At 35.3% G+C, this 14,333-nt stretch overlaps 1 protein-coding gene across 43 annotated transcripts in view; it reads left to right on the forward strand.

Moving 5' to 3' along the window:
- The window catches only part of C2CD5 (C2 calcium dependent domain containing 5), a 91,767-nt gene that overhangs the window by 12,998 nt on the left and 64,436 nt on the right, over positions 1-14,333 (forward strand). For 42 of the 43 annotated variants that reach the window (XM_021092223.2, XM_084956563.1, XM_021092227.2 and 39 more), the window contains exons 4-7: positions 3,589-3,760; positions 5,554-5,649; positions 7,910-8,065; positions 9,270-9,468. In XM_021092223.2, the coding sequence (XP_020947882.1) occupies positions 3,589-3,760; positions 5,554-5,649; positions 7,910-8,065; positions 9,270-9,468 (623 nt within the window). Of the gene's footprint in view, positions 1-3,588; positions 3,761-5,553; positions 5,650-7,909; positions 8,066-9,269; positions 9,469-14,333 lie in introns of those variants that run through there. The other variant, XM_084956570.1, reaches the window with a different exon arrangement.

The following is a 14,333-nucleotide window of genomic DNA, read 5'->3' on the forward strand; positions in this document are numbered from 1 at the left end:
ATTAACATTTGTTATTTATTTATTTTTTTGTCTTTTCTAGAGCTGCACAATCACATCATATGGAGGTTCCCAGGCTAGGGCTCTAATTGAAACTGTAGCCACCGGCCTACGCCAGAGCCACAGCAATGAGGGATCCAAGCCGGGTCTGCAACCTACACCACAGCTCACGGCAACACCGGATCCTCAACCCATTGAGCTCCTTAACCCACTGAGCGAGGCCAGGGATTGAACCTGCAATCTCATGGTTCCTAGTTGGATTCGTTAACCACTGAGCCACGATGGGAACTCCCAGTTATTCTTCTTTTTTTAAATATAAGACATCTTAGTAAGTCTGAAATGGTATTTACAGTATAATTACAAAGTGCATTTTTATTATAAATGAGGTGAGTTTCATTTCTTAGAACTATTTGCATTCTTTTACTTTGAATTATCTCCTTATATTTTAATTGTCCAAAGGTGTTTAGAATTTGGAGGTAGACTTCACCCGACTTGATGACTTGGTGGAGCTGGGGATTGAACCCGAGCCCTCATGGATATAGTTGGGTATGTTACTGCTGAGCCACAGCAGGAGCTCCTCAAATCATTTTAAAGTTGGGTTTATCTTTCTGTTGTTGAATTATAGAATTTAAAAAATATTCTGAATATAAAACCCTTATCAAATACATGATTTGCAAATATTTCTCATGTTCAGTAAGTTGTCTTTGCACTTTCTTGACAGTTGCCTTTGATGCACAAAATTTTATTTTGATGAAATTCAATTTATCTACTTTTATTTTATTGCTTTCTGTGTCAAATTGGAGACTCCATTGCCAAATCCAAGGTCATAAAGATTTACCCCTATATTTTCTTCTTAGAGTTTTATGATTTTAGCTCCTGTATTTAGGTTGTTGATTCATTTTGAGTTCATGTTGTTAATGGTGTGAGGTAAGAGTCCACTTCATCCTTTTGCATGTGGATATCCAGCTATTTCAATACCATTTGTAAAAGCCTGTTCTTTCCCTCTCAAGTGGTCTTGGCACCCTTGTCAAAAATCAGTTGAACATGGATGTGTGGATTAATATTTGGGCTCTCGATTCTCTTCCATTGGTCTATGTCTATCCTTTTGTCACAACCATTGGTTTTTGATTACTGTAACTTTGTAGTAAATTTTGAAATCAGGAAGTATGACTCCTTTATCTTTGTTTTTCTTTTGTGTTAATTTTTTTTCATGGAGCATTTTGATTGCCTTCTTTTTTCTTTTCTGTATACGTACAGATTTTTAAAAAGTTGTCTTCAAAATGACATCATGTGTGTCTGTGTGTGTGTATGTGTGTGTGTGTTTTAATGGCTGCACCCACCACATGTGGAAGTTCCCAGGACAGGGGTTGAATCTGAACTGCAGCTGTGACCTATACCACAGCTGCGGCAGTGGTGGATCCTTAACCTACTACACTGGGCTGGAGATCAAACCTGTGCCTCCACAGTGACCTGAGCTGCTGCAGTCGGATTCTTGACCCATGGTGCCACAGTAGGAACTCCAGCATTATGTGTTTTGAAAGCCTCATGTTGCATGTGAATTAAATCTGTTATGCCATTTTAAACTGTATTATTAAGGCAAAAATGTAGAATACATGAGTTATAGAAAGTAATTAGATTAAATTGCTTACAGGATTCAGGTGTAATTTGAATTATGAAGTCTGTCATCATTACCTCAGCAGAATGTTTAAAGGCTTATATAGCTTCATTTTGATGGCTTTTTCTTTTTTCCATAATCTACATATGGTTAAAAACAATGGTCTTGGTCAATTACATTGTAATTAGAATAATAGGAGAATTTATGTATTACTAATTTTTATGATAGGACATTAACATTTAAGAAAATAATTCATTTTTTGGTGACACAATACTGATAATTTTTAAATATATAGAGTACTCATGTAGCTTAGATAACTTTAAAAAATAATGTATTTATACTTTCTGAAATAAAGGATTTTTATGTAATGAGCTTTAGTAAATAAAGTTACCAGCCATTTCCCCTAAAATTTACCTAGTTTACTGTTTTGGCCAGTACTTTTAATAATATTAGAATATTGTGTGAAAAATGTTCTTAAACTTTGTGTTTATAGCTAATGTTAATTATACACTTTGTTTTTAACCCTGTTTATTAATTATGAATTGTGTTCAGTTATGTATGCCCTGAACTCTCAAGTAAATGTCTTAAACAAAATAGATGTTTAGTTTTCTTTTATGGAAAAGAAATGTTGAGCCAGGCAGTTTAAGGGTATTTCGGTAGCTCCATGCAGTCATTTGGTATCTGTATCTTTCTGGTTTTCTTCTCCATCATCTGTAACCTATAGCTTCCATATTCAAGGTCACATCAGCCTGGAGTTCTCTTGTAGTACAGCAGGGTAAGGACCCTCTGTTGTCAGTTTTGTCATTGCAGCGACATGGGTTGCTTCTGTGGTGCAGGTTCGATCCCTGGCCTGGGAACTTAGCCTCCAGGGATCAAACCCATGCTGAGCCACATGGAAAATCCATTTAGGGTTTTCTTTATATAAGATCATGTCATCTGCAAATAGTGAGTTTTATTTCTTCCTTTCTAATCTGTTTGTGTGGGTTTTTTTTTTTTTCTTGCCTAATTGTGGCAATAGTGGGTCTCTCTATTTTGTTCCCATTCTTAAAGGGATTGCTTTCAGTTTTTCCAGTTGAGTATTTGTTAGCTGTGAGTTACTTAAACAATAGCGTTTTGTTTCTTACAGTTCTGCATGCTGGGAACTCTGAGATCAGGGTTCCATCATGGTTGGGTTCTGGTGAGGACCTTTTTCTGGTTTGCATCTGGCCATCTTCTTGCTTTGTTTTTACATGGGGAGGAGAGAGATGATCTCTCCTTGCGTCTTCTTGTAAGAGTACTAATCCCATTTATAAGGGTTCCACCCTCATGGCCTAATTACCTTCCACAAGCCCTAGCTCCAGATACCATCATACTGGGAACTAGGGTTTCAGCATGTGAATTTTGAGGGAACAAAAACATTCAGTCCATTGCATTCTCCATTGTAGTTCCTCTCTTTGACACAGTGTTTGACACGTAAGTGAATGAGTGAATAAAAGTGATAATGAGTGAATAAAAGAAGGAGAGAGGTTGAACTTATTTCATGAGCTTAAGGTTTTTTTCTTACAAAGAATGTTAGTTTTGCTTATACTTTTAGGTGCTCAAATTATCCTTAGAAATTATGATGTCACTGTACTTAAGAACATCCTTACTTTCTGTGTATAATATATAATTCTATTTTTAAATGTTTTTGCTGTATATCATAGAGTAGTAAAACTACTACGTAGGATAATATGTAGAAAAAGGAATTAATATCTTTTTTTTTTGTGTTAATCATCCTAATTTTGTGCTTAGAGGTAAACTATACTTTTGTTTTTCCAGAAAATTGGCATCTTGTGTAGAAAAAGGAGTTATAACTTGTTTGTATTAATCTTTCTACTTTTGCTTAGCAATAAATCTATAAAAATTCCCCCCCAATAATCTTTTACATTAATGTATTCATTTATGGTAATGAAGATGTTTAAATTATAAGATTTTAATTTTAAGATATACTTTTTTAGGTGGATGATGAAGATTTACAAGATGAACCTCTCCAGATCACAGTTCTTGACCATGATACATATAGTGCAAATGATGCCATTGGTAAAGTGTATATTGATATTGACCCTTTACTCTACAGTGAGGCTGCAACAGTCATCTCAGGATGGTTTCCAATTTATGATACCATTCATGGTAAGTAGTCTGTTTTAAGAAAATAAGTTACAGTCTTTTAACCTATCCTTAAAGATTTTGTGCTATACTTGGTGGTTTTAAAGTATGTTATCTTAAAAGATGTCTTCTTTTTAATACACATGTGGTAATATGTATTGTTGTTAGAATTGTTTTTTCCTGAAGATAATTTGAAATAATGCCTGCTAAATTTGTACATTATAGTAAGTAAGCATCATTTAAAAATTGTCTACTAATGGTACTCTGTTTCTAATGTTTATGTCTACACCTATTGCATCTGGAAGTTCCTGGATCAGGGGTTGAATTAGAGCTGCGGCTGCACTCTACACCACAGCCAGAGTAACACCGGATTTGAGCTGCATCTGCAAGCTACTCTGCAGCTTGCAGCAGCACTGGATCTTAACCCACTGTGTAAGTCTAGGGATCGAACCTGCATCCTCACACAGACAATATTGGGTCCTTAACCCTATGAGCCACAGCAGGTACTCTGAAAAACACATTTTTAAATGAATAATCTTTAAACTTTTCTGCTTTAAAAATTCTTGAGGGGAAAAATAAATTCTTCAAAGGCTTTCTGTCGCCTAAAGCAAAATTCTCAAAGTGTGGTCTGGGGATATCCGTGGTTCCCTGAGATACTTTCACAGGCCTTGTAAAGTCAGATGGGAACTCTTTTCAGCATCATACTTATATGGCATCTGCCATTTTTAGTCTAACTTTCTTAAAGTGTACGATGGAGTTTTCTAGAGGTTTTATGATGTGTGATGTTACCACACATTGAATGCAAACAGAAATGAGAATCTAACTATTCTGTCAAGCTAGATGCCATAGGGATTTGCAAAAAATGTGACATAATGCCACTCTATCACTAAAACTATTTTTATTTTTCAAAATATAGTTATTTTTATAAAATGTTTATTTGACATAAATTGATTTATTATTAGTTCAAATGAAGTAATAAATAAATATTTTATTAAATTCTCAATTTAAATTTGTACTGTGGTAAATATTGAAGGTTTTGATCCACGTAGACAAAAGACTCTTTAAGATCCTCAATGAGTTTTGAGATTGTAAAGGGATTCTGTGATCAAAAAGTTTGAGAATGCTTAATAATAGAAATGCTAGTCTAAAAATATGTCATCTCTGTTGAATGGCAGATGGACCCATAGGAACTGCAGATGCTTCTGTCTGTAGTCTGGCATTTTTCTGCCTATTTTACATTTTTCACCTGGCAATTCCACTGATAATAGTTTATTAAAATAAAATATTTGATAAGATTTATGTATATTGTGACATTATTTATATTGTTATTATTTACTGATGTTTAAAATGGTAAAATAAATTGGAAAACAGGATTTATTTAAATTAGAGCATCTAGGGAGTTCCCGTTGTGGTGCAGCAGAAACGAATCTGACTAGTGTCCATAAGGATGTGGGTTTGATCTCTGGCCTTACTCAGTGGGTTGGGGATCCAGTGTTGCTGTGAGCTGTGGTGTAAGTCGCATATGCAGCTCAGGTCCTGTGTTACTATGGCTGTGGCATAGGCCAGCAGCTATAGCTCCAGCTCAACCCCTAGCTTGGGAACTTCCATATACTGTGGGTGTGGCCCTAAAAAGCAATAAATAAATAAATAAATAAATAAGAGCATCTATAGAATGAAAATAATTAGGAAACAAAGATAGCATTACTATTATGATTGATACATTATTTTAAAATCATTAATTGCCATTTATTTGCTTGATTATTTAATTGTACTCTATTTTCTTGAGTAGAAACTTGATTTTCCTTTTGAAATTATAGGTATCCGTGGGGAAATTAATGTAGTTGTCAAAGTAGACCTCTTCAATGACTTGAATCGATTTAGGCAGTCATCATGTGGAGTCAAATTCTTTTGCAGTAAGTAAAAATATTTCCTTACTCATTTGACAGGTAATTTAATAAATATTCAATATAGGAAATCAAATTAATATTTCAGAAGGCTAATGGAAAACCTATTATACTTTGGTCTTGGTGCCATAGAGAAAATTGTTAATTTTTCAGGAACAGTTACTGTATACTCTGGGGACTACTGCTCTGATTTTAACCTAAATGATATCTAATTTTTTACAAGTTCTTAGAAAGTTTTTTTTTTTTAATAAAAATCCAGTGGGGCACATGTGTGCCTGTGGTCATAACGACAGTGCCACTGTGGTCCAGGGCAGGCTGCCTCTGGATGTTCCCTACTCTTACCCCTACTGTGGTCCTTTCTCTAGTCTCTCTGCCAGCCTTTGCCCTGGCCCACAAGAGCAATATTAGAAGGAATCACATTAGTCATTGCAGGTTATAGTCACTTAACACCAGTAGAAAGAATAATAGGTGAAGATTTTTGGATCTTTAACAGAATTTTTAAAGAAGAACCCATATATTAATGAAACCACATTTACATAAACTTTGTTTAATGATCCTGGGCCTGAAGGTAGAAAATTGATTTTTTTAGAGCACTACAGAAGAATACAACTCTGAAGTACCTAAGAATGACTGGAAACAAGATTGAAAATAAAGATGGAATGTTTTTTCCTACATTGCAACAAACAAATTCATCCTTAGAGAAATTAGATAGGGGAATACAAAGTGTGATAATACCATTTGTTACAGTCCTAACCCAAAACTAAGCAATTAAAGGAATAAACATAAAGTGACCTATTCTGTTTGGTGGAGAGAAAGAATCCACAGTTCATCTAGGCTGTATGTTGAAAGAAAAATCACTGAATTGTTAAACTCTCTGTGTGTAAGGATAATGGATAATATAAAACATTATAATATACAAGTGATAACACCGTTTCTGAATAGCAGCCTATATCCCTTGATGTCAGCTGATTTTCAGCAGTTAGTAACAACACAGGGACTTGTATTTTCTTAACCAACGAAAGCAAATCCCAAACTCTCTATTATCTATATTTGGGAAACAAATTTGATGAGGCTGCACATGTGGCATATTCAGACTTACTTCAGATGAGCTGTCCAAAACCAGGCAATAAAGACATGGAGCCATTTGTGGTGGATGGATGTGTGTATCTTGCTGAAGTCTCCAGTGAGCTTAAAAAGCATAATTATTTAAATCCCTTGTGACACCTCAGGTTAAGTATCCTGCATTGTCACTGCAGCAGCTTGGGTCACTGCTGTGACATTGGTTCAATCCCTGGCTGGGACTTTCCTCATGCTGCAAGTGCAGCCAAAAAAAAAAAAAAAAAAAAAAAAGGCGTAATTATTAGATGCTAACTTATGGGGAAGGTTGCAAGCTACTCATCTCATGTAGGTTTTACTCTTGTGTTAGTAGGTCCACACCTCCGAAAAAGAGCTTAAAATAATTTTCACCTGTTTCTCTTATTACTTTTATAGAGGTTAATATTTTATTGCCTATTATATTTTTCTTTCATAAATTAGAACAAGTTATTTTTGTCAGATGTGTAAAAAATATGACTGTAATTAAACTATGTGTCAAAAAAAGAAAAATCCAGTGGCATTTTATGCTGATATAAGATGCTGAAAGATAGGAGCAGAGCACTATGGTATCCAAAATTACCTAAGTGCTTAGAGGTATAGAGTGCTGCACATGCCATGAAATATGGGTCACGATTAAGTAGATCTGGGCAGTTCATAGCCAGCCTGGACCAATAGGGTTGAAAACTTCTAAGCAGTTGGGCCAGTTTCAAGGCATGAATAGAGTTTGGTATAGATGTCTTCATGTTCTCCCCTTTTCGAATCTGACCAGATATTATTAAAAAATGAGAGTATTTTGTGTTAATAATCTACTTTTTTACTTGCTTATATAATAATCAGCTAGCTGAGTTTAATTTTGACTGTCTTAAACTTTGTGCTGAATGATATTTAAGATAGTCTGAAGCTGTTTTTCTAAATTATAAAAATACAATTTTTATCTACTATGCTTACATAAGAAAGGTGAGAAGCCTCCTAAAAGATGATGGTTATTTCTAAGAATAAAATGGAACTTAGAAGACCGTTTGATTGGAAGTATTATTGTAATTACATTAAGGTTATCACAAAGATGTTTTTGTACTTTATATCCAAAAGGTGAGAACTTAGTTGTACATTTTTTAAAAAGTTATACTTAACCTTATGATAAATATAAGCGTAATAGATAATTTCTTTTTAACAGCAACATCTATCCCAAAGTGCTATAGAGCTGTAATAATTCATGGATTTGTAGAAGAACTTGTGGTCAATGAAGACCCAGAATATCAATGGATTGATCGAATTCGCACACCAAGGGCATCAAATGAGGCCAGACAGAGACTCATTTCTTTAATGTCAGGTATCTAAATAATAATAACTTCATTATTGATTGACTTAATACTCCAAAATTCTTCACTTACTTTTGACATGCTACCCAAACTTTTACAATGAAGACTATGACTTGTAAGTGACTGATTCCCTAACCCGGCCCCACCCTTCTGAACACACATACATTGCCGTCATGTAATGAAGAAATCTGAATCAGAAGCTTACAGTTCCTTCTTAATTTGGTAGTAAAAGGAACTCGTGCTCATGAAGTGGCAAGGTGGAAAGTGCCCTGAGCAAGGAGGTGGGAAACTGGGTTGTAGTTTTCCTCCTTTGAGCATTTATTTATAGACAGAGTTTAGGTAATCTCTCTAAGGCTTTTGGTTTAAATGTTGCTTTTTTATAGTCCTACTCTTAACAACTTGTGTTTTCTTCTACTCCTCACTCTGTTGCCACTCTTTTATTTTTCTTTGAAGGACTTATTTCCATCTAAAACTTGTATTTATATGTATATATATATACACACACATACATACACCTTGTATATATATATATACACACACACACACACACATACTTTCACATAGATAATAAGTACAAATGTTACATTTATAAAAAATTAACATTTAAATATAAAATGTAAATATACTTATATTAACTATATTTAATATTTACAAATGCATTATATTTAACATATACTTAATATATTAATAAACTATATATTCTACATATTTGTATTTATGATATATCTCATATATCATAAATATATTGTATTATATATTAGCTGTATTAGAATATATTATATGACATGCTATCTAAAATTTTACATATATATTTTATATGTAATATTTATATTTGTCTACTTGCTTTTTATCTTTTTCTCCCATCATTATGTAAACTTCGCTAGATTTGGGGCTTTATCAGTCTTGTTCACCTCTGTAGCTCTAGCACTTAGAAGAAAGGAAGAATGGCAGGCACATAGTGTACAACCAAAAATTATTTGGTAAATGAATGCATAAATGAGGGAACTTTACTTGCCACATCTGTAAAATGTAGCTAATAATATCTGACCTCCCTGAAAGTAGGAGGCTGAGCCAGATAGTCTTTTAGTTTCCCTTCAATTTCTACAACTCTATGATTTTTTTTTTTGGACTCTTTTCTATTACTACCATATCCAGCTTTATAGTATATAATGTGGAGATATGAAGCCAATTGAGTGTTCTTCCCTTTTTTGGTAGGTGAATTGCAGAGGAAAATTGGCTTGAAAGTGCTTGAAATGAGAGGAAATGCGGTTGTTGGGTACTTACAGTGTTTTGATCTGGAAGGCGAGTCTGGGTTAGTGGTACGAGCCATAGGAACAGCGTGTACCCTGGATAAATTAAGTAGCCCAGCAGCACTCCTTCCTGCATGTAATTCCCCATCCAAAGAAATGAAGGAGTAAGTATGAATTGATGAATTGTTCTTATGGAGCTTATCTTTCACCTACATCTTTTCATTTGATTTGAAACATTTTAATAGAGTTCAATATACATTTTTTTCCTGTGGCCATTTTTCTTAACAGTGATGACTATCAGAATTTGAAGCTTAAAACTAGTTAGCTGTTCCTAATATTTTATTTATGCTGTCTTATGAAATTCAGATTAAGTAATGTAAAATTAAACTTGTTCCAGATCTGTACACACTGTATATCTAAATCATAAAGTGAATATTTATGCATTATGTGGAATTTTATTTATTGCCTAGGGAATGCTTAAAAACCTATACCTGAAAATCCAATTATGTTTATTATTAGCACATAGTATAGGAAGCAGGAAAGATTGACCTATGCAGGGGTCTCAAATTCCAGTGTCTGCAGAGGCCAAACAGTTTCTGTTAATAAAATAATTTAGTATAATTAAATGGGGAATCCTGGGGACTCTGTAGAGTAGACGTCGGCAAGACTTTTTCTGTAAAAGGCCAGATAGTAAATATTTCAGGCACTGGCCGTATTATGGCTTTTATCTTTGTTTATAAAAACGGGAAAAAAAAAGCTGTTTGCTGACTCCCTGATCTAAAGGAATTCAGAGTCTTAACTTTTTTAAAAGAACTATATGTGACCCAACAAAACACTTGTGTTGGCTCAGTTTGGTTTATGTGTCATCATTTGTGCCTAAGGCACAGTCTTAATGTGGTAGTGGTGCTGTCAACAAGGAATGCTTGAAATGAAAAATTTCTCTGTTAATGATTGATTGGGGTGAGGGGGTGATTCTACTGGGGACCAGAAATGCTGGTTCTACACAACAAGGGACAGCTCTGTACAACAAAGAACTTGTTCCATCCTAAATGCCCATAGTACTTCATTTAGAACCACTGATCTAGAAATTCTTCTAGATCAAGGGTCAAAAAACTCTGTAAATGACCAGAAGATACAGAGGAATAATTCAGTCTTGCTAACAGAAGGACTCGACTTTGCCATTGTTGCATGAAAGCAGCCATCAGTACTATGCAAATGAATGCATGTGTCTATGTTCTAATAAAACTTACTATTTTTAAAACAGATGGCAGGATGGATTTGGCCTCTAGTGTGTAGTTTGCTGACCTCTGTCTTTTGTCACCAGAGAGTCAAAATTCTATAGTAAGAAAACCCGAAATATTTCCCAGTTCAGCAGTAGTCAAGAGCAGTTGACTAGAAAGCAATCACAATATTTTTTTAAAACAATCTTTGTAAAAGTGAGATTTCTCTATCTCAACTTATTCTTGTTTAATTACGTCCTTTCTGTTGGCCTTAGTTATTTGGATTAAATTTTAGTCACAGGAGGAAGTACAGTACTACATATATTACCTAACTTTATTTGAAGATAAGAGGTGAAATAATTATTTTAAATGAGTGAATTGGCTTTATATTCCATTCAAAATATGTCTTAAAATATATGAATCGCTCGCTGCTGCAAGTGAAGTCAGGCTGTAGATATAACTTTTTGAGGGATTCAGATTTTTTTTCTCTTTACATGGCTTTTTTTTTGGAACACCTGTGGCATGTGAAAGTTCCTAGGCCAGGGATTGAACCCTCACTGCAGCAGTAACCTGGGTCTCAACTTGCTGTGCCATAAGACAACTCCTCCATGGTGAAGACCTGGTTCCCTCTTTCTGCCACCCTCCAACCTTATCTGTACTATGTTAAGGGGTCTGGCCTTTGCACATCTGATGTCTGAAGTTTTCCTCTTGTCATTAAATTACTCAGTGGAAAGAAAGCTGTAGTACCTTTTGGTGTCTTAAAATGACATATGGATATTGAAGAATACATTTTGCCTGCATTTAGGAAGAGTTCCATTAATGTAAATCTGGGACTGTCTGAGTTTTTTTTTTTTTTTAGCTTTGTGTAGTCATTTGCCTTAAATTGTCAAATAGTGACACCATGAAGAATTTAAGTTCCTTCATTAAGATTTTCTGATGGCATCTTACTCCCTAAGTCATGTTATTTATTTATTTATTTTTCTTTTTTCTTTTGGCCGCACCTGTGACATGTGGAAGTTCCTGGCCCAGGGATCTAATCTGAGCCCCAGCTGTGACCTAGGCCACAGCTGCAGCAATGCCAGATCCTCAACCCACTGTGCTGGGCTGGAAATCAAACCTTCCACTCAGCAATGACCTGTGCCACCACAGACAGTGCTGGATCCTTAACCTGCTGTACCATGACAGGAACTCCAAAGAGATGCTGTCTTTTTAATAAACCAATCAACAAACAAACAAACAAAAACAAAGAAGAAACCCCAAAACATCAGGCTGCTTCATTTCAACCAGCTTATTTGCATTTTTGATAATGAATCAATTTGAGCACTAGTTTAAAATTATTTTATGATTCAGCTGATGATAATTAATGTGGTATTTAATTTTAACATTGTTGATTTGATAAAAGTTGGTTGGATTATGTTCCTGTCTGAATGGATTTAATGTTAGAAATGCTGCTAAGGTATTATTGTAAGGCAACCTTTCGTACAAGGAGACTGATAAAAATTAGGACTCCAGGAGTTCCCGTTGTGGCTCAGCAGGTTATGAACCTGACTAGTATCCATGAGGACACAGGTTTGATCCCTGGCTTCATGCTCAGTGGGTTAAGAATCCAGCACTGTCATGAGCTGTGGTGTAGGTCGCAGACATGGCTCAGATCCTGCATTGCTGTGGCTGTGGCGTAGGCTGGCAGCTGTAGCTCCAATTCTACCCCTAGCCTGGGAACTTCCATGTGCCGCAGGTGCTGCCTTAAACAGTGAAGGGGGAAAAAAAAAAATTAGGACCCCCCCCACAAGAATGCATTATAGTGGTGCTTCCTCCAGTGTGCTTGGATTTTAATTTGATGTCATAATTTGAACCTTTAACAATGTTCGTTTTGTTTTACTTTTATTAATGGTGTATTCTCTCAGTTTGTGTTTTCCTTTTACGTATTTAGTGTAATACACAGTATTAATCTCTCTGTTGTTTCCTAGTTGAACTATCTATATGGTAGAAAGTGCTTTTAAATATGATTCATTGGAGTTCCCTGGTGGCTCAGTGGGTCAACGATCTGGTCTTGTTGTGGCTTTGGTTACTGCTGTAGCACAGTTTCTCTGGCCCAGGAAACTTCTCCATGCTGTAGATGGCAATCCCAAAAATATGATTTATCAATTCTTTACTTGGAAAAAAAAGTACGTTCTAGGAGAATTTAGCCAGTTTCTTCTCTGTATGGCATTGATTCTTAAACATTTTAATAACTCCATTAGCCACTTCAAGAGAGAAATAAAAAACAAAAACAAAACCTTACTCAGTTACTTGTAATCATATTGATCACCAATGAAATATTTGATTTTTGTCAGTTAAACATGTTTAAAATTAACAACAAAAGCAGAAAGATTTGTAAAAACAGTGATATTTTCAGAAAGTAGTAGTAGTCTATAAACTTTATAAAGATGATTATTGCCAATTAATGATAATTCATGTTTGAATTGATTGTGATTGTTGGGAATGCTCACTGAACAATGGAAAAGGAGAAAAAAGCCAGGAAAAATTGGGCTCTTGAACTACTTTTAATTTGAATTCTAAAAAATAGGGGGATGATAGTTTTTCAGAATGTAGTCACTTAGGGGTTATTTTCCCCTCATTGTGCATAAGGGCAGGCATTGCATAGTGAAATAATTGCTAAAATGAAGTCCAGAATTCTTAATTATATAGTATGCCTTTTTTTCCTCCATCCACTATAACTATGCTCTTTTAGCTAAATTTCTTTGTGAAAATTTTAAATGTCACAGATGAACATACAGGTCTAAATATCTTTACATATGCATAGATGTGGCCTATTGTAGGATATTAGTTGATATTTTACAAAATTTCAATTCAGAATGTAGTTTAAATAAATTCTGTTTCAGTTTAAATAATATATTGTTTGAAAACTAGGCAGAGGAGTTCCCGTCGTGGCGCAGTGGTTAATGAATCCGACTAGGAACCATGAGGTTGTGGGTTTGGTCCCTGCCCTTGCTCAGTGGGTTAACAATCCGGCGTTGCCCTGAGCTGTGGTGTAGGTTGCAGACGCGGCTCAGATCCCGGGTTGCTGTGGCTCTGGCGTAGGCCGGTGGCCACAGCTCTGATTAGACCCCTAGCCTGGGAACCTCCATATGCCGCGGAAGTGGCCCAAGAAATAGCAAAAAGAAAAAAAAAAAAAAGAAAGAAAACTAGACAGAGGTCATTTATATTGCTTAATCCATGCTTTTTAAAAAGCAGTGTCCCTTTGCTTTGTTTTGTTTCCAGTATAACCTCGTTTTAAGTTTATACTTGATGTGCTGAAACATGGAATGTTTGGATCTACTTATATTCGTTCAATTCACTCATCTCTCTGTATGTTGTCATTTTTTTTTTTTATATTCTTATGTTCCCCTGTCTTGATATTCTTTTTTTTTTTTTTTTTTCCCCTCCCTGCTTTTTAGGGCTACACCCGTGGCACATGAAGGTTCCCAGGCTAGGGGTCTGATCAGAGCTATAGCTGAGGCCTACGCCATAGCCACAGCAATGCCAGATCTAAGCTGTGTCTGCGACCTACACCATAGCTCATGGTAACGCTGGCTCCTTAACCCACTGAGCGAGGCCCATGATTAAACCCGCAACCTCATGGTTCCCAGTCAGATTAGTTTCCACTGTGCCACGACGGGAACTCCTATCTTGATATTCTAGACAGAAACAGTTCTGTTAGTTAAACTTCCTCTGTAGAAAAATATTGTTAATCACATCAGCAGTTATTCAACATCTTAGTTTCAAAGGTAGTATAAGAAATTCATATTTGACTTTTCATTTTTATGGGT

The sequence above is a fragment of the Sus scrofa genome, chromosome 5, assembly GCF_054392235.1.
Source record: "Sus scrofa isolate SSC_HxYL_T2T_F1_AM1 chromosome 5, Sscrofa_HxYL_maternal_Yorkshire_Landrace_v2.0, whole genome shotgun sequence".
Lineage (NCBI taxonomy): Eukaryota > Metazoa > Chordata > Mammalia > Artiodactyla > Suidae > Sus > Sus scrofa.